The sequence below is a fragment of the Bos indicus genome, chromosome 26, assembly GCF_029378745.1.
Source record: "Bos indicus isolate NIAB-ARS_2022 breed Sahiwal x Tharparkar chromosome 26, NIAB-ARS_B.indTharparkar_mat_pri_1.0, whole genome shotgun sequence".
Taxonomy (NCBI): Eukaryota; Metazoa; Chordata; class Mammalia; order Artiodactyla; family Bovidae; genus Bos; species Bos indicus.
This window is the reverse complement of record NC_091785.1, coordinates 13535041-13554990: the sequence shown is the minus strand read 5'-3', so window position 1 is coordinate 13554990 and position 19950 is coordinate 13535041. Positions and strand designations below refer to the sequence as shown.

General features: G+C 42.2%; 2 protein-coding genes across 2 annotated transcripts in view; one reads left to right on the top strand and one right to left on the bottom strand.

Annotated features, from left to right (window-relative positions):
• The window catches only part of BTAF1 (B-TFIID TATA-box binding protein associated factor 1), an 87858-nt gene extending 86355 nt beyond the window's left edge, over positions 1-1503 (bottom strand). Inside the window, exon 1 of the mRNA XM_070780473.1 lies at positions 1180-1503. Within this exon, the coding sequence (XP_070636574.1) occupies positions 1180-1193 (14 nt within the window). The 5' untranslated portion in view covers positions 1194-1503. The remainder of the gene's footprint in view (positions 1-1179) is intronic.
• A 14577-nt stretch (positions 1504-16080) lies between these two features.
• FGFBP3 (fibroblast growth factor binding protein 3) lies at positions 16081-17435 on the top strand. Its single transcript, XM_019988595.2, has 2 exons — positions 16081-16224; positions 16554-17435. The coding sequence occupies exon 2, from the start codon at positions 16644-16646 to the stop codon at positions 17415-17417; it is 774 nt and encodes a 257-aa protein (XP_019844154.2). The 5' UTR covers positions 16081-16224; positions 16554-16643; the 3' UTR covers positions 17418-17435.
• The last annotated feature ends 2515 nt before the right edge of the window (positions 17436-19950 follow it).

Genomic DNA, 19950 nt, shown 5'->3' with positions numbered 1-19950 from the left:
AAACTCATTCATTCAGAAATGTAGGTGCCCTAAACTTCTGTAAATAGATTTGCATTAGTCAAGCAAATTAGGTGCTCTTTAAACTTTCATTTTTTTATTTTATACATCACAAAATAAGAATTTCCTCACACTGAATGGAATCAAGTAATCTATGAAATAAAAATTAGATGCCCCCTATTACAGGTACCTCACAACCCCTCACACTCAACTGTATTGGGTTTCTCCCACACACTTTCTCATCAGTTATCTAGGGAATCTATGAGGTATGGGTTATCCTTTTGCTTGCAAAATAGGAATCTGTTCAATTAACTCTGAAAAATGAACAAAAACTATGTTTTCTGAACTGTCATCATTTTTCCCTTTCAGTCTATATGGTAGAAGGACCCATTTCTCATGAAAACTAACAAACTTGGTGAACCCTTCTGTCTTCTATCAGAGGGTCTACCCCCTATTTACACATATCAATGTCCACTAACGTCAAGGCTCTGACAAAATGTACTCCCCACCCCAGTCTCTCATATTGGAGAAAAAGACTTTCCTGCTACCCATACAAAGAAATGTCTTGCTGGTCTCCCTATAGTCTCCTATACTTTCCTAACGAGGGGCCATCACTTTAAAATAATTTAAGATTCGTGATACATCTTTCACGCCTTGGTTAAAGAAGATGATACTAATACAATAATTTGCTAAAGATTACAAAGCTGACGACTGAATGTGTACTGCCAAACAAAACGAAAAATTATAATGTAAGAAAGAAGCACTCAGGAAAAAACATATCCCTAAAGCCGTAAACACAAATTTTAACATAATTAGAAGGTCACTTAGATAACTGTAACTCAAAGTCTCCCCGACTTCGTCAGTTACTACCAAGTTTTCCCGTGAAATGGAGGTTAGGGATCGGCCTTAGAATACTAAGAAAGCGAAAAGATTCTCCTAGCACTGAAAGAGGGAAGAGAAACCAGAGAAGAGAAACATGGTGAGGAAAGAGAAAAACTAGCTCTAACGTGCCAAACGGTCTATTCAGCAAGAGAAAGACATTCCTCCACGGGTTACTTACGTGGAGTAACCCGAGTCCAAAGCCCCGCTGACTGAGGGGCGAACTGCGGAGTCTAGGCAGGAAGGCGCCCGAGCCCAGTGACAATGGGAACCTCCTGTTAGCTCTGGAGGAATTAGACCCACCTGGAGACCGCCATGGCCGGACGCCGGCGGTTCGGAGCTCCCCGCGAGCGACGAGCCGCGCAGCCGAGGCGCTAGTTTCCAGAGAGCGGAGCGGCGCAGGCCCAGGCCGCGGAACAGAGGGGAGCGGCCGGTGCGGCGCGGAACGTCCCGGCGCGGGCCCTCGGGCATCTGCCCTGCCGCCTACCCGAGCTCTTCCCCGCCGCGGCCCGGAAGCAGGGGGTCTCAGACAGCGGCGGAGGCGGCAGTGCTCCGATCCGCACGACTTCAAACCGGGTGCCCCCAGCCCCGCTCTTTGCTGACGCAGGCGTCGGCACGCCGGACTGAGCGTCAGCGCGCCGGAAGTGACGTCAGCTCACCGCGAGGTGCTCCGCTCTGCTGTTGAGCCGAAGGAGTACGAGCTGCTGCGGCCTGGTGGCACGAGCTGCCAAAAGGCTGTTTGTGCTCTTCCGGGGGGGGGTCGTTAAGTCTTCAAGGACTTCATTTTTATAGAAAGAAAAAAGTCGATCTAGCCGAGACTCTCAAAGTTCAAAACCTTTACTTCTAATTCTTCATCGCCCCGATTCTCACCTCACCAGACTGCTCGTAGAGAAAACAGAATCCACAGGTCCATAAGATGCTCTAGTCCAGATGGCGATCCCAGTGGGAGGGTGAAATCCACAAAGGTGTGCAACGGCAGTGAAGACACGGCTCAAATGTTTGCCATGTAACCGCCGTATGTTCTGCATAGGTATTAGAGGGAAGAACTGCCAACCATTTTGCAAAGTTTGGTATCTTAATTGTTTAGGTTGTTGGTGACATCACTTTCTCAACCGTGTTTGAGAACTGTCGGCAGTTTGTGTCTTTTTTGCTGTGTAGCTGTTCAGTCTCTTGTTAGGTTTTCAAACGTTCTCTGTCACCTAGTGCATGCCTTTTCACCTTAAACTTGATTTTTATGATAGTAGTCAAAGTAGTATTTCTCCAGCTTCTTCAGTTGACCCCATCTTAAAGGCCTCCAGCAGATGAATCTTCAAGAAACACTGCTTTCATCGAGTCACTCCTTTGCTTATAAAACTTGTCCATTGGCTTGTCATTACCTGAAGAAGCTTTGCCTCAGCCCCTGAGTCTTTTTCATCCATAAAATAAAGACTAATGAGAAGTACTATAGAAATAAAATGAGGTCATGCGGCTAGAAGAGCTTCCAAGAGTTTATAAAGTGTAAAGGGAAAGAAATTTAAAAACCTATGTGCTATACATTTGGCATGCATTATCTCATATAATTTGTAGGCTAATCCTGTAAAGTAAGTTTTAATCTTCATTTTATAGGTTAGAAAACTAAGCTCAGGAAGGTTAAGAAATTTGCCCAAGAGCCAAGCTACTAGTAATATATACTGTTCATTCTAAAACAAATACTAATTTGGCCCCTGTTCTATGCCAAACACTGTTAGGCACTATTTATACTATTAGGCAAAAACTGATGTTTAAATGCCTTTATATTTCACCAGCTCCTCCCACCTGCCTTCTCAGTTCATGTACCACCACTGAAACTAACCAGCAGGTACATTTACTGATCATACACTACATTAATTTATTCAGCCAAAATTAAGTACCTACCACATGCTAAAGTCTATTATAGAGATTAGGATTTCACAAGAAACCAAAACAGATAAGGTGCCCACTGTAGTTGAACTTACATTCTAATGGAAGGAAAGAGAGTAAACAAGTAAATGAGAAAATATCATGTTTATATGCTATGAAAAACAGAATGATAGGATAGAGAGCATGATTAGAGACTCCAAACTGGGTAATTAGGGAAAAACCAAGGAGGAGCTTAATCTGAGGCCTGACTAACAGGAGGGAGTCTTCCAGGTAGGGGATACATCTCAGGTAAAAACCTAAAAGAAGCTGGCTATCTTGGAGAACAAGATGGGAGAGTTAGAAAGGCGCCATTGTAAGGAATTTGGATTTTCGTCTAGCAGTAGTGAAGTAGGAGGTAGAAAGGCCCAGGTTAGACATTTACAACTGGCCTCCTGTTTGCATCTCATGGGGTATGAAGAAGTGGGTTTCAGACTGGATACTTAAAACTAGCCTCTTCTTTACATTTCCTGAGACAAGATAGAGGGGCTCTAGTTGAGGAATTTACAATCAGCCTCTTCTTTGCCCTCCAAAATGGAAGTAACAACAGAAACAGGGTAAATAACCAGTCTTTCTCTCTTGTAAATACCTTAAGGTAATAGTCGTGGCAATTAAAGTGAAGTGAAGTAGCTCAGTCGTGTCCTACTCTTTGCGACCCCATGGACTGTAGCACACCAGGCTCCTCCCTCCATGGGATTCTCCAGGCAAGAGTACTGGAGTGGGTTGCCATTTTCTTCTCCAGGGGATCTTCCCGACCCAGGGGGTCGAACCCAGGTCTCCCACATTCCAGGCAGACGCTTTAACCTCTGAGCCAAGTCGTGGCAATAGTCAAGGTAATAATCATGGCAAGGACAGTTCAGTTCAGTTGCTCAGTTGTGTCCAACTCTGTGACCTCATGGACTGCAGCAAGCCAGGCTTCCGTGTCCATCAACACCTCCCGGAGCTTGCTCAAACTTATGTCCATCGAGTTGGTGATGCCATCCAACCATCTCATCCTCTGTTGTCCCCTTCTCCTCCTGCCTTCAATCTTTCCCAGCATCAGGGTCTTTTCCAAGGAGTCAGTTCTTCACATCAAGTGGCCAAAGTACTGGAATTTTAGCTTCAGCAACAGTCCTTCCAATGAACATTCAGAACTGATTTCCTTTAGGATTGACTGGTTTGATCTTGCAGTCCAAGGGACTCTCAAGAGTCTTCTCCAACACCACAGTTCAAAAGCCTCAATTCTTTGGTGCTCGGCTTTCTTTACAGTCCAACTCTCACATCCATACATGACTATTGGAAAAACCGTAGCTTTGACTATATGGACCTTTGTCAGCAAAGTAACATCTCTGCTTTTTAGTATGCTGTCTAGGTTAGTCATAACTTTCTTCGAAGGAGCAAGCGTCTTTTAATTTCATGGATCAGTCACCATCTGCAGTGATTTTGAAGTCCAAGAAAATAAAGTCTGTCACTGTTTCCATTGTTTCCCCATTTGCCATGAAGTGATGGGACCGGATGCCATGATCTTAGTTTTTTGAATGTTGTTTTAAGCCAGCTTTTTCACTCTCCTCTTTCACTTTCATCAAGAGGCTCTTTAGTTCTTTGCTTTCTGCCCTAAGGGTTGTGTCATCTGCATATCTGAGGTTATTGATATTTCTGGCAATCTTGATTCCAGCTTGTGCTTCATTCAGCCCATGGCAAGGACAAAAGGACAAAACAAGGACAAAACCCTGTTTGAGTAAAGGATTAAGGGATCTCCATTCCCCCATTTTGGGGACAAGGGAGACACTACATATGTGCAGAAAGGCTCACTGGGGTCAAAAGTCAGGGGATAATTCCAGGCCATAATGAGTCTTGCTCCTCCCAGAAGCCTGCACTTTGAGGACCATCTTGGCTGAGGGGTGCATGCACACCTCAGGGGAAGGTCCTGAGACAGATTAACCCATAGGGTGTGGGGGAACAAAGCAAGATGATTGGCCTGAAGGAAGACAAAGACCTGGAAAACTGTCCCCTAAAGGATTTAAACTTCCCAAAGGCACGAATCTGAGTTTGCCCATACTTTTCTTTTCAAATAAACTTTTTACTTACTCTTTATCTTCTGCCTTCTTGCCTGAATTCATTCTTTACTAGGCAGGCAAGGACTAGGGGCTCTAGCCCTAACTGCTGGCCCCTGTGGTACAGTGGTTAGGACTCCCAGTCTGGGAAACTAAGATCTTGCTTCCAGCTACTGCTCGCTCAAGCTGCCAATTACTGCTGCATGCATTTGAAATCAATGGGAAGTCACAGGAGGGTTTTAAGCATGGGAGTAAAATGATCTGATACGCATTAAAAAAAACCCTTACTCTTTAATATCCAAGAGGTAATTAGATACGATATGTAGTTCTAAACGTGTTACAGACTGGTAAGGCATAGTGTAATAAATATACTGAAGTCAGAATAGCTTGTTTTTAAATCCTTCCTCACCGCATTTAATAGTTGTGTGTCCAGGGAAGTTGTATAACCTTTCTAAGCTTCAACTGCTTCTTCTGGAAAATGGGGACAATAATAGCACCTTATAGGGTTGTTCAGTTCAGTCACTCAGTCGTGTCTAATTCTTTGCGACCCCATGGACAGCAGCACGCCAGGCCTCCCTGTCCATTACCAACTCCCGGAGTTCACTCAAACTCATGTTCATTGAGTCAGTGATGCCATCCAACCATCTCATCCTCTGTCCCCTTCTCCTCCTGTCTTCAGTTTTTCCCAACATCAGGGTCTTTTCAAATGAGTCAGTTCTTCACATCAGGTGGCCAAAGTATTGGAGTTTCAGCTTCAATATCAGTCCTTCCAGACCCAGGACTGATCTCCTTTAGGATGGACTGGTTGGATCTCCTTGCAGTCCAAGGGACTCTCAAGAGTCTTCTCCAACACCACAGTTCAAAAGCATCAATCCTTCAGAGCTCAGATTTCTTTATGGTCCAACTCTCACATCCATGCATGACTACTTGAAAAACCATAGCCTTGACTAGAGGGACCTTTGTTGGCAAAGCAATGTCTCTGCTTTTTAATATTCTGTCTAGGTTGGTCATAACTTTCCTTCCAAGGAGTAAGCGTCTTTTAATTTCATGGATGCAGTCTGCAGTGACAATGTTTCCATTGTTTCCCCATCTATTTGCCATGAAGTGATGGGACTGGATGCCATGATCTTCGTTTTCTGAATGTTGAGCTTTAAGCCAACTTTTTCACTCTCCTCTTTCACGCCCATCAAAAGGCTCTTTACTTCTTCTTCACTTTCTGCCATAAGGGTGGTGTCATCTGCCAATATCTGAGGTTATTGGCCAAGGTTTAAAGGAAATAATGAATATAAAGCATTTAGTTCAGTTCAGTTCAGTCGCTCAGTTGTGTCCGACTCTTTGCAACCCTATGAATCGCAGCACGCCAGGCCTCCCTGTCCATCACCATCTCCCGGAGTTCACAAGTGACTATAACTTTAAGCACTCAAAAATGTTATTAACTCCATTGAGTAAATTTTTTGTTAACTATGCAACCTTAAGCAAATGACTTAAATTCTATGTCTCAATTTCCTCAGCTGTGAAATGGGGATAAAAGTAGTACTAGTACACAACCTTTGGGGTTTGGTGGCTCAGTGGTAAAGAATCCGTGTTCCAAGGCAGGAGTTGCAGGTTCGATCCCTGGGTCGGGAAGATCCCCTAGAAAAGGAAATGGCAACCCACTCCATTATCTTGCCTGGGAAACCCATGGACAGAGGAGCCTGGTGGCCTACAATCCACAGGGTTGCAAAAAAACATGACTTAGCAGCAACTAAACAACAACAACACAACCTTTATCTGAGACCTTTGTTAAATGGTTTTCTGAATTTAGAATGTTTTAGATTTTGAAAAGTAATCCAATGCATATACCTTGTCACACCCCAAAAGCTTCTAGGGCCACACCCAATAGTCAAGTACATTTACAGTTCTGCAGCAAAATGTATGAATAGCCATACTAAGAGGACTAAAGAAGAGACTCTATATAGCTGCATGGCAGGGACTTTCCTGGTGGGCCAGTGGGTAAGACCCTGTGCTTCCAATGCAGAGGGCATGGGTTCCATGGGGAACTAAAATCTCACATCTCACATGCCATAAGGAACAGCCAAAACGGATATAAATAGAAAATATCTTTAAAAAACAACAACATAAATAAATAAATAGCTGCATGGAAGTTTAGGTCAGGTTTTGCTCCCAAATGAATTTTTTAAAAGTATCATATTCATGCGTTTTTCAATTCCAGAATTGTAAATAATGGATCATGAACCTGTACTTTATAAAGTAGTTGTAAGGATCAAATGAGTTGATATGTGATATGCTTAAAAAAATACTAAGTGGTAAATAAATTTTAGCTATTGTTTTTTTTTTTTATCACCAGAAAGGTGGCTTTGAAGATCAATGGCAAAAGAACTATTAAATAAAGAATGTTGGACCATTGGCTCTCCATGTGGAGGGGAAAATCAAATCCCTACTTCATTATCATATCCCCAAATAAATCTTAGATGGATTAAGGTTCTGAAATTGAAAGCACAACTTGGAAACTATTAGGAGGCTATGTTGAATATTTTTACCTCAGGGTAGAAAAGGATTTCTTAATGCACAAAAAATACTTAACAATCAGGAAAAAAAAAAACAAAACCCATAAACTTGAACTGACTAAACTGTAAAACTTGTATATTGCAAAAGAAAAGTATCCAAGGGAAGGGGGAGGAAGACTGGCTTTCCTTGAATCTCTTTTAAGATCAGGGAAAAACTTTCCCAGAAGCTGACTGCAAACATGAACAAAGTATACAGAATTGTGTCACACCTAAAACTAAACCAACCTCCGGCAACGGGGACGGAATTATCGTTAGACCATCCAGGAGATGAGAGTGGAGTCAGCTTCCCCTGAGATAACAGCTCTATTGGAAAGATGAGCTGGAAAGATGGCTCCTTTGCTACCAGGTGTCATACATCCAAAGAGAAGAGGGAAACGGAGGGGTGCTTGTTTCAAGAAAGCAGAAAGCTTCCACCAATTCTTAATAGAATTATATCTCATGACCAGAACTGTCTTATATGGCCACCATGACTTCAGGGAATTCTAGTAAGATAGTGGAATGATACTTCCATAAACTTTATACTTCCCATATGATCAAAGAGACTTTGATATGAATATTAGAGTATAAAGTGTCCAGTTGTATTATTTAGACTATTATGTCAAAGTCATTAGATTTACAATTACATTGTTGTCTCATGCTAAAAACAAAAATATATTTTAAATAGATTAATAGGTTAAATTTTCAAAATAAAAATTTAATATATAAAACACATAAATACTAAATTTTATGCATAAAATAGCAAATGAAAGGTGATATGGATGAGAACTATGCCTTTCTGTAGTCAAGTGAGAGAAGAGCAATTGTGAATGGAGGTGGAAAGTGACAACCTGCACAGCACCCAACCACAGGCCTAGACCCAGGACTGCTCGAAATAAACATATGGAGGAAAGCACACATATGGAGGTTGAAGATCTTGAAATTGAGTTTTAAAAATATCAACTTAGATGGGGAACACATGTATACCTGTGGCGGATTCATTTTGATATTTGGCAAAACTAATACAATTATGTAAAGTTTAAAAATAAAATAAAATTTAAAAAAAATAAAAATAAAAATATCAACTTAGGCCTAAAGACTTCTTGAAAAGTTTTTGGTATTCTCAGGAGTACACACACTGCAGTTTAAAGATCACCACTCTAGGGAACACTCCTGTCCACAAGATCTTGTTTACTGCAGCATTATTTATTCAGAAAACCTGTGTTCTAAATCACTTCAATCGTGTCCAGCTCTTTGCAATCCTATGGACTGTAGCCCGTCAGGCTCCTCTGTCCATGGGATTCTCCAGGCAAGTATACTGGTTGCCATACCCTCCTCCAGGGGATCTTCCCAACTTAGGGATCGAACCCTCATCTCTTCTGTCTCCTGCACTGGCGCGAGCGCCACCTGCGAAGCCCATACTTGGCAGAGTGGTATCCAAATCATTTGGAAAGCTAATGTGCTTTGAACGTCTCATTAATTATCACCAGGCAATTGTTTTGACTTTTGAGGGACACATATGCTGCTTCCAAGAGTCTCCTCTGCTTCTTTTCTTTCTTCATCCTCCTAATACAGTCTGTACATCTTGTCAAGAAAGATTTACAGTAAGCAGAGTCTGTTGCATAAAACTGTATTGATAATAATATCCATGGAAATGACCTAAATGTCCATCAGCAGAGTGATGGCTAAATTGCATGGGATATAGTTGTATGACTGGATACCAAGAACAGCAATTAGATAACCAGATCTGCATATACCAATATGGACAAAGCTTAAAACCATAAGCTGAATTTTAAAAAGCATGCTGCAGAACATTTACACTATCATATGATTTCTATAAATTCTAAAAACTATATTTACAAAGCTACACTGTATTTTCAAATTATGAATTATTTCCAACATACAGAAAAATACAGCAAATAAATCCCCATATGTACACACTGCTCAAGTTGAACAAATGTTAATATTTTACCATATTTGCGTCAAATAAATTTTCAAGAAACTAAAGGTGTGACTGAGGTCTTTTATGCCCTTTCTAATCACATTCCCCTCCCTACCTTCCCAGAAATGACTGTTACTGTCAAGTTTGTGTGCGTACTTTCTGCCCATGTTTTTGTAATTTTGCCACATATATGTATACCCATTAACAATAAAAGTATAATTTATAAGCTTGCTTTCATTAATTAACATTGTTTCCAAGATTGATTGCATCATGTAAAAACCCATAGCTTATTCATTTCTCCACTGATTGACATTTAGGTTTTTCCAATTTTTCATTATTATAAATGAAGACACAATGACTGTACTTGACATTAGTTTTACATACATGCATAGACAAGTATAAAATTTTTACAAGTGGATTGTAAGAATACACTCCAAACTTATGATAAGATGCTGATTACCCCTGGGTGGAAGTAGGGTGGGGAGCAAAATGAAATTTGTGACGGGTAATGGAAATGTAAGAATTACATGACCTTTGTTTCCTTTAAAAAATCATGTAACACAAATCTGAAAAGATACTAATATACATTAGTTTTAACTATAGGAATGATAGTTTTAATGGTAATTTCAAAATAGTTTCATTTTCTATTTCTATTTTTTCCAACATTTATCATGGAATTTTTTTAAAAATACAGAAAAGTTGAAGAAAATTATGCAGTCAACACTCATATAACTGCCACCTAGATTCTACAATTCTACTATATTTGCTTTCTCATATAACTCTAATACTCATTTCTGTCTATTCATATCATCCATATTAATTTTTTACATGTTTGAAAATAAGTTGCAAAATATTTCACCCCTAAACGCTTCAGCATGGATATAAACAATTTGGGTTTAATAATTGTTTAGAAGCTTGGGGTTGTTCTTTGGTAAATTTTTCATACAATGAAATATACAAATCTTAAATGTAACCCAAGCCTCTATCAAGATATAGTGTATTGCAAAAACCCCTAGAAGTTTTTTTTTTTAATCCCTTCCTGGTCAATACAAGCCTCACTCATGCCCTAGAGGCAGCCCTGTTCTGATCTTTTTCCACCATTGATTAGTTTTGCTTGTTCTTGAAATTTATATAGATGCAGAACTTAAAATAGATATGGTGGCTCAGCCGGTAAAGAATGTGCCTGCAATTTGGGAAACATGGGTTCGATCCCTGGGTTGGGAAGATCCCCTGGAGAAGGCAAAGGCTACCCACTCCAGTATCCTGACCTGGAGAATTCCATGGACTGTGCAGTCCATGGTGTCACAAAGAGTCAGACACGACTGAGCAACTTTCACTTTTAATGTGGGCTCTTTTGTGTTTGGCTTCATTTGCTCAACATTATAGTTTTGAGATTAATCTGCTTAAAAATACCTTTTGTGTATCAAAGGATACTATGAACAGAGTAGAAATGCAAGCCACAAAATGGGAGAAAATATTTGCATAGTGTATCTATAAGAGGTTAATATCTAGAATATATAAGGAACTTCTACAACTCAATAACAACAAAAAACAATCTGATTGAGAAACAAAGGATTTGAATAGACATTTCTACAAAGAAGATACACACAGATGGCCAAGAAGCACATGGAAAGATGCTCAACATCACAATCATCAGAGAAATGTAAATTAAAATTACTTCACTCCCAGCAGAGTGGCTATTATAAAACACACATGCAAACACACACAAGATAACAAACAAAAAAAGTAAATAACAAGTATTGGAAAAGATTTTGGAGAAATTGGGACCTTTGTGCCCTGTTGGTTGGAATGTAAAATGGTGCAGCCACTATAGGAAACAGTTCAGAGTTTCCTAAAAAAAAAAGCAAAAAAAACCTATGATCCAGGAATTTCACTTCTGGGTAGATGACCAAAAGAACTGAAAGCAGAAATTCAAACAAATATTTGTACACACATATTCATAGGAGCATTATTCACAATAGCGAAAAGGTGGAAACAACCGAAGTGTCCATCAGCTGATGAATGCATGAGTAAAATGTGGATTATACATATGATGGAATATTATTCAGCCTTAAAAAGGAAGGAAATCTTAACACACGCTACTATGTCCATGAAACCTGAAGAAGTCAGACTAAGTGAAATACACTAGTCACAAAAGGACAAATGCCTCTGAGCCACAACTAGAGAAGCCCGCACGCCACAATGAAGACCCAGCAGAGCCAAAATAAAAACAAAACCCAACAAACTAAAGGACAAATGCTGTATGATTCCACTTGCAAGAAGTACCTAGAGCAGTGAATTCACGGAGACGGAAAGGAGAATGAAGGTTGAAGGGGGAGGAGGAAGGGAGGAATGAAGAGTCAGCATTTAATGGGTACAGAATTTCAGTTTTGGAAGAAGAAAAAAGTCCTGGAGCTGGATGGTGGTGATGGTTGCACAACAGTGTGAATGTACCTAATGTCACTGAATTGTACACTTAAAATGGTTTAAATTGTTAAATTTTGTGTTTTGTGTATTTAATGACAATTTACAAGAAATTACCCCTTTCTAACATGGCAGAGCACATCTATGTGCCCGCTCTGTTCTTCAGGCAATGTTTCTGACAGGAAGAGTGGTCTCAGATATCTAACTCCCTTAATAATTAGGACTTTTCAGTAACAAACTTTTCATTGTAATTAGTGAAAAATGTCACAAGATGTCACTCTTTAGCTGAAAAATTATTCCTATTTGCTTCAGTAGTCAGTAACTATAAGTAATGCCAGCTGCTGCTGCTGCTGCTGCAAAGTCGCTTCACTCGTGTCCGACTCTGTGCGACCCCATAGACGGCAGCCCACCAGGCTCCCCCGTCCCTGGGATTCTCCAGGCAAGAACACTGGAGTGGGTTGCCATTTCCTTCTCCAATGCATGAAGGTGAAAAGTGAAAGTGATAAAAGCCTGTATATAGTACTTTGCTTATACAAATAAGGTTTTCTGGGAAAGAGAATCCATTTTACAGCTGTGAAATGGATTAATAAGCTACTCTGTTTATAAAATCTATATTAATATTTCTTAATTTCATTGATACTAAATGTTTTTCAGTTTAAATTGAATTGGTGTAATCAAGACCTAACTAACTTTGCAAGTGATAGTAGTAAATGCAAAGGTGAAATGTAAATATCTTTAATCATTTATAAAGTTAGGTGGCTTCTGGCTTTAACACTAAATGATGTGTGACATTGGGTAAGTCCTTTAACCTCTCTCATTTCACCAGAGTGGTAGAAATGTCCTTCCTTAGGTCAACATACACTCCTAGATGTTTACTTTGTGCAAAAACATATATAAACACATTCTAATAATAAAATATTCTGATTTTTATAGTAGTAGCTGACTGTGGCTCAGATGTACTCCTTATTACCAAATTCAGACTGAAATTGAAGAAAGTAGGGAAAACCACTAGATCATTCAGGTATGACCTAAATCAAATCCCTTATGATTATACAGTGGAAGTGAGATATAGATTTAAGGGCCTAGATCTGATAGATAGAGTGCCTGATGAACTATGGAATGAGGTTTGTGACATTGTACAGGAGACAGGGATCAAGACCATCCCCATGGAAAAGAAATGCAAAAAAGCAAAATGGCTGTCTGGGGAGATCTTACAAATAGCTGTGAAAAGAAGAGAAGCCAAAAGCAAAGGAGAAAAGGCAAGACATAAGCATCTGAATGCAGAGTTCCAAAGAATAGCAAGGAGAGATAAGAAAGCCTTCCTCAGTGATCAATGCAAAGAAATAGAGGAAAACAACAGAAAGAGAAAGACTAGAGATCTCCTCAAGAAAATTAGAGATACCAAGGGAACATTTCATGCAAAGATGGGCTCGATAAAGGATGGAAATGGTATGGACCTAACAGAAGCAGAAGATATTAAGAAGAGGTGGCAAGAATACACAGAAGAACTGTACAAAAAAGAGCTTCACGACCCAGATAAGCACCATGGTGTGATCAGTCACCTAGAGCCAGACATCCTGGAAAGTGAAGTCAAGTGGGCCTTAGAAAGCATCACTACGAACAAAGCTAGTGGAGGTGATGGAATTCCAGTTGAGCTCCTTCAAATCCTGAAACACGATGCTGTGAAAGTGCTGCACTCAACATGCCAGCAAATTTGGAAAACTCAGCAGTGGCCACAGGACTGGAAAAGGTCAGTTTTCACTCCAATCCCAAAGAAAGGCAATGCCAAAGAATGCTCAAGCTACCGCACAATCACACTCATCTCACATGCTAGTAAAGTAATGCTCAAAATTCTCCAAGCCAGGCTTCAGCAATACATGAACCGTGAACTTCCTGATGTTCAAGCTGGTTTTAGAAAAGGCAGAGGAACCAGAGATCAAATTGCCAACATCTGCTGGATCATCGAAAAAGCAAGAGAGTTCCAGAAAAACATCTATTTCTGCTTTATTGACTATGCCAAAGCCTTTGACTGTGTGGATCACAATAAACTGTGGAACATTCTTCAAGAGATGGGAATACCAGACCACCTGACCTGCCTCTTGAGAAATCTGTATGCAGGTCAGGAAGCAACAGAACTGGACATGGAACAACAGACTGGTTCCAAACAGGAAAAGGAGTACGTCAAGGCTGTATATTGTCACCCTGTTTATTTAACTTCTATGCAGAGTACATCATGAGAAACGCTGGACTGGAAGAAGCACAGGCTGGAATCAAGATAGCTGGGAGAAATATCAATAACCTCAGATATGCAGATGACACCACCCTTATGGCAGAAAGTGAAGAGGAACTAAAAAGCCTCTTGATGAAAGTGCAAGAGGAGAGTGAAAAAGTTGGCTTAAAGCTCAACATTCAGAAAACTAAGATCATGGCATCCGGTCCCATCACTTCATGGGAAATAGATGGGGAAACAGTGTCAGACTTTATTGTTTTGGGTTCCAAAATCACTGCAGATGGTGACTGCAGCCATGAAATTAAAAGATATTTACTCCTTGGAAGGAAAGTTATGACCAACCTAGATAGCATATTCAAAAGAAGACCTTTGCCAACAAAGGTCCCTCTAGTCAAGGCTATGGTTTTTCCAGTGGTCATGTATGGATGTGAGAGTTGGACTGTGAAGAAGGCTGAGCGCCGAAGAATTGATGCTTTTGAACTGTGGTGTTGGAGAAGACTCTTGAGAGTCCCTTGGATTGCAAGGAGATCCAACCAGGCCATTCTGAAGGAGATCAGCCCTGGGATTTCTTTGGAGGGAATGATGCTAAAGCTGAAACTCCAGTACTTTGGCCACCTCATTCGAAGGGTTGACTCATTGGAAAGACTCTGATGCTGGGAGGGATTGGGGGCAGGAAGAGAAGGGGACGACAGAGGATGAGATGGCTGGATGGCATCACTGACTCGATGGACGTGAGTCTGAGTGAACTCCGGGAGTTGGTGATGGACAGGGAGGCCTGGTGTGCTGCGATTCATGGGGTAACAAAGAGTCGGACACGACTGAGCGACTGAACTGAACTGAACTGAAACTTCTAATTTCTGTAAGAAGTTAAGTTTGATTTATAATACCTAAAAATAATCAAAAGATCAATGCTCACTCCTGGGTGAAATGCTGGACAATGTAAGTCAATAAACTAGGATATTACATTTTTATCAGTAGTAACAGTTTTTAGGATTAATATTATTAGGATGAGAAAAATATTCGAAATCGTGGGTGAAAATAAAGAACTCAGAATGATATAAAAATCAGAGTGTAAACAGTGCCGAGGTTAGGCTGTTTACAGTTGTTTTTGCTTCATTTTATTTAACTCTTAAAACTCAGATCTTTCTGTTTTACCTTTCATTTCCAAATGATATTTTCCATATTTATGTAAAAGGAGAGGGGGTATAGTAGGTAAAGTGTACGGGTTGCTTTTTGTGGTCATAAAAATGTTGCAAAGTTAACTGTAGTGATCGTTGCACCTGTGAATATATTAAAAACCATTGAATTTTACACTTTAAATGGGTGAACTGTATAAAAGGGCTTCCCTGGTAGCTCAGACAGTAAAGAATCTGCCTGCAGTTTGGGAGACCTGGGTTTGATCTCTGGGTTGGGAAGATCTCCTGGAGGAGGGCATGGCAACCCTCTCTAGTATTCTTGCCTGGAGAATCCCCATGGACAGAGAAGCCTGGCAGTCTGTAGGTGGCAAAAAGTCGGACACGACTGAGCAACTAAGCACAGCAAAATGGTAAATAAAGTTGTTATTAAATGATGAAGGAAGCACTATTCAAACATTTTTTTCTATTACTGCAAATATAGTTATGAACGCCTATTTTTAAAAGAGTACTGAGAACAACTGAGTTGGAGGGACCGATAAATTGGAAGTATGGGATTAACCGATGCACACTACTGTATATAAAATAGATATACAACAAGGGTTTACTGTAGATCACAGGGAACTATATTCAATCTCTTGTAATAAAGTATAATGGAAAAGAGTTTTTACAAGGAATATTGCTATATATGTATAACTGAGTTACTTTGCTGTACACCTGAAACTTACACAGTATTGTAAATCAACAATAATTCAATTAAAATAAATAACAGATCAAGTAAGAAAAAATACGTAAGAGGAAAGAAAAGAATGACGTTAAAATTCGGGTGATTAAACCCTGGAATCAAAAAAGATTTCTATTTCATGATATATCATCACTTACATCATACGTGTGTGTGTGTGTGTCTGTGTGTGTCTGTCTGTGTGTGTCTGTGTGTGTGGCGCGGTGATGGGAAATCTCCCGGTGAAAGAGAAGTTGGGGAGGGGCGTAGTGGGGGCGTAGTGGGGGAGGCCCCTTCTGTTCCATTGATAACACGTTCATTCACTGGGAGTCGGCTTAAAACAGACTAATCCTTCACGCAGTAATTCGCTTTACCTTAATAAGGCCCTGCCACCTCTCCCAGAATTCGGTAAGTTCAAAGTGCAGGAAAAGTGCATTTTTCCAAAGAATAATTTGAAACGATTTTGTATATAATTACTGGAGGGTGGGAATGGGTGAAGGTGGTAATTACCAGGCGTCGCTTTGCTATAGTATTTGCACTGGGGAGATGATCTCAATGCGCAAATAGTTTCAAAAAGATTGTTTAGCTAGTAATTGGTTTTTTCTCAGGAAAACTTTTCAGAAGGGCCCTTTCGCAAGCTGCTGCTGCCCCCTGGAAACCAGCGCCCAGGGAGTCTGGGGAGGCGGGTTGGCAGATGCCTGTACTCTGTCAGTAGCCGTCTCTGCCTCTGTCCCCAGGACCAAAGGATGCTGCTCTCCTGGCCCCGCTACCGCTGAAGCGCCCAGGGGGCCCCTGGAGAGCCGACCTGAGCGCAGAAACCGCAAGCCATGAGTCCTCTTAAGCGGCGAGCGTCGCTCTCACTTCTGCTGCTGCTGGGCGGCTGCCTCCTCGCGGCCGCCGGGAGAAAGCAGGGGGCGGCCGGCGTCGCGGCCGAGTCGGCTTCGGGCTCCGCAGGCGGCTCCTCCGGCCGCTTTGTCAGCCCCGAGCGACACACGTGCAGCTGGCAGCTCCTGCCGCCCGCCCCAGGGCCCGAAGCCGGCAGCGAGCTGGCGCTGCGCTGCCAAGACCCGGACGGGGCGCGCCACCGATGCGTCTACCGCGGAGAGCCCGGGCGCTGCGCTGTCTACGCCGCCCGCCGCTCGCACTACTGGATGCAGGTGCTGAGCGGGCTACGCAGGAAGCGGCGGCCCTGCCACGACCCGGCGCCGCTCAAGGCCCGCCTGTGCGCCGGGAAGAAGGGCCGTGGCGCGGAGCTGCGCCTGGTGCCCCAGGCACTCCCGATCGTCAGCCCCAAGGCGGCGGCGAGCTTAACCCGGGACCCCAAGCCCCGGGCCAGGAGCCGGGGGCAGCCCCGAGAGCCCGCGCTCGGCCGCGTGACAGGGGCCCCGCCTCCCCCGAGCGCGCCGCCCAAAGGGAAGCCCTCTGAGCAGAAGCCCAAAGCGGGCAAGAGGAAGGCGGCCTGGGACCCAGACGAGGAGCGACCACTGGGGACCGGGCCTGATCCCGATGGGCTGGACGAGAACGCGAAGCTCACGGACACCTACTGTGCTGAGAAGTGGCACTCCCTCTGCAACTTCTTTGTCAATTTCTGGAATGGCTGAGGATGCGGGCCTGGGGAAGCCTGGGGAAGAGGGGTGGGGGCCGGGGGAGGGGGGTCTATGCCCAGCCAGGGAGGGAAAACTAAGGGCATCCTAGGCCAGGAGATGCAGGAGAGTGGGGGAAGAGTCCCCGTTCTAGAAGGGGACTGGGGGGTAGAGTGGGGGTGGGGGGCTTGGGATGGGAGTGTAAAGGGTATGGACAGTCCCTGAGACAGCAGAGAAGTTAAAAATTATTGAGTCGAGCCTGATTAAGAGCAGAAGAAACAGTGGAAACAGACGTAAGTAGGCATACCTTAAATATGCAAAAACTGTAGACTGGGGAGAAAGATGGGTACAGAGAGAGGCTGAAAAAAGGAAGTGGGGAAAAGTGACTAAAATGATGTGACTCCTGTGGGAAGCAGGATACAAAGTACACTATTTAACACGTTTATACTACAATTGATAACCTGAGCCAGACTGATATTCAGTGTCTTCTCATCTACTCATCTACTTGACAAGATTACTTTTTTTCTCTTTAGGAATTAGAATGAACTTGGGTGCTGTCTCCAGTCATAGATGAACCCTATAGGGATCAAAGCCAATGGGAGCTCAAAATTAACTCCAGTGAAAAGATTTTCCAGATGATTTGCCTCTGAATTCTTTTAGAAGTATTGCTTTTAAACAGAGTGATGCCTGGTATTCTGAAACTTCCCCATTAACCTTCCAAAATCAGAAGTGAATTATAGAAGTTGGTTTTAAAAAACAATTTTGTTTGATCGTGTTTTTAAAAACAGCTAAAATGTAAGCACACATCTCAGAATGGAAGTCATATCTCTGTTTCATGTAATTGTTAACATATTACATTTTAAATAAGATGTAATAATAGACTTTGCACACATTAGGTGCTCAATAAAAATTGTATGGCTAGATTTAAAGAACTGGCAGGACAATGGAAATTTTGATTGCATTTGATCTAGTTCTGACTAAACCTTGAAGTTGTAAGTTCCTAAAAATATCTCGAATTGCTGGGGGAAGACAAGAAGTAAGAAGTCTGCATAAGGGAAAAATCACAAACTGGCAAACCTGAGCCCTATCATTCCTGTTTGCCCTGCATGTAGTTATAGCATTTTTCTGCTCTTCCTCCCTTCCTCCCAATTGGGATTTATTGCCAGCATTGAAAATTAATTTCATATAAAAAGCCAGATGTTTGAATTCTTGTGTAAAATTAGATCTGACAACATTCGACACACCTTTCTACATGGCAACATGATGCTGAAGTTGGCTGCCCTCTTTAGATTATTTTCCTTAAGATTTATTTCATTACTTTGGGCTGTGGTGGATCTTCCTTGCTGCCCACAAGCTTTCTCTAGTTGTGTCTAGCAGGGGCTACTTTTCATTGTGGTTCAAGGGCTTCTTACTGTAGTTGCTTCTCTTGTTGCAGAGCAGGGGCTCTAGGGTGCAGGAGTGTGGGCTTCAGTAGTTGCTGCAAGTGGGCTCAATAGTTTTGGCTCCCAGGCTCTAGAACAAGGGCTCAGTAGTTGTGGCGCCTGGGCTTAGCTGCTCTGCAGCATGTGGGATCTTTCCAGACCAGCAATCAAACCCGGTGTCCCTTGCATTGCAAGGTGGATTCTTAACCACTGGACCACCAGGGAAGCCCTTAGATACATTTTCCTGAGTTTTTCCACTGCTCCTGCACATCTTATCAGTGGACTTTATTCATTCATATTATAGGGCTCAACCTGAGACTTTTGAGCCACCACCAGATAGAAGGGTTTTTGGCTGACCTGTTCTTCTCACCTCCTACCCTTTAAAACAATCGTAAATCCAACAATCTGACAGATACTGAATATCTCCTGAACTTCTCCCTCCTTGAACAGCCCCTAGAAAACTAGGGGCTGTAAACTTTTACCTGTTCTGTACATTCTTCACACAGTTGGCAAAACATTGAGATTGATGAGATGTCTTTCAATGACAGCCACTTGAAAGGAGATGAGAATGTTTCTGCTTTTGGAGGCTTGGGGACCACAGCTGCCCTCCCAGCTCCATGGCTCTCTTACAACTTCAAAGAGCAGTTCTCCTTACTTCCTGCCGGACGCTTATGGACTTCAGAGCTTTGATGAACTTACCCCAAGTTTGTCCCTCTTGTGACCTCTGACTCACCACATTCAAACTCTTCCCCATTTCAATTGTTAAAACAGGCTCCAAAGCTCTCCTTTCCCTTTTGTAAAGCAAGACGGCTGCTTCAGCCATATTAAAATTATTCAGTGGTCATTATATACAGACAACAGCAGAACTAAAATAATGTAAAGTGCCACTAATAATGACTAGCCAAGGCAAAATACCTTGGGCTTCCCTGGTGGCTCAGACAGTAAAGAATCTGCCTGCAGTGCAGGAGACTTGGGTTCGACCTCTGGGTTGGGAAGACCCCCTGGAGAAGGAAATGGCAACCCACTCCAGTATTCTTGCCTGGAGAATCCCATGAACAGAGTAGCCTGGGGGGGTTGCAAAGAGTTGGGACACGATTAAGTGACTAGCACACACACATAAGGTAAAATAC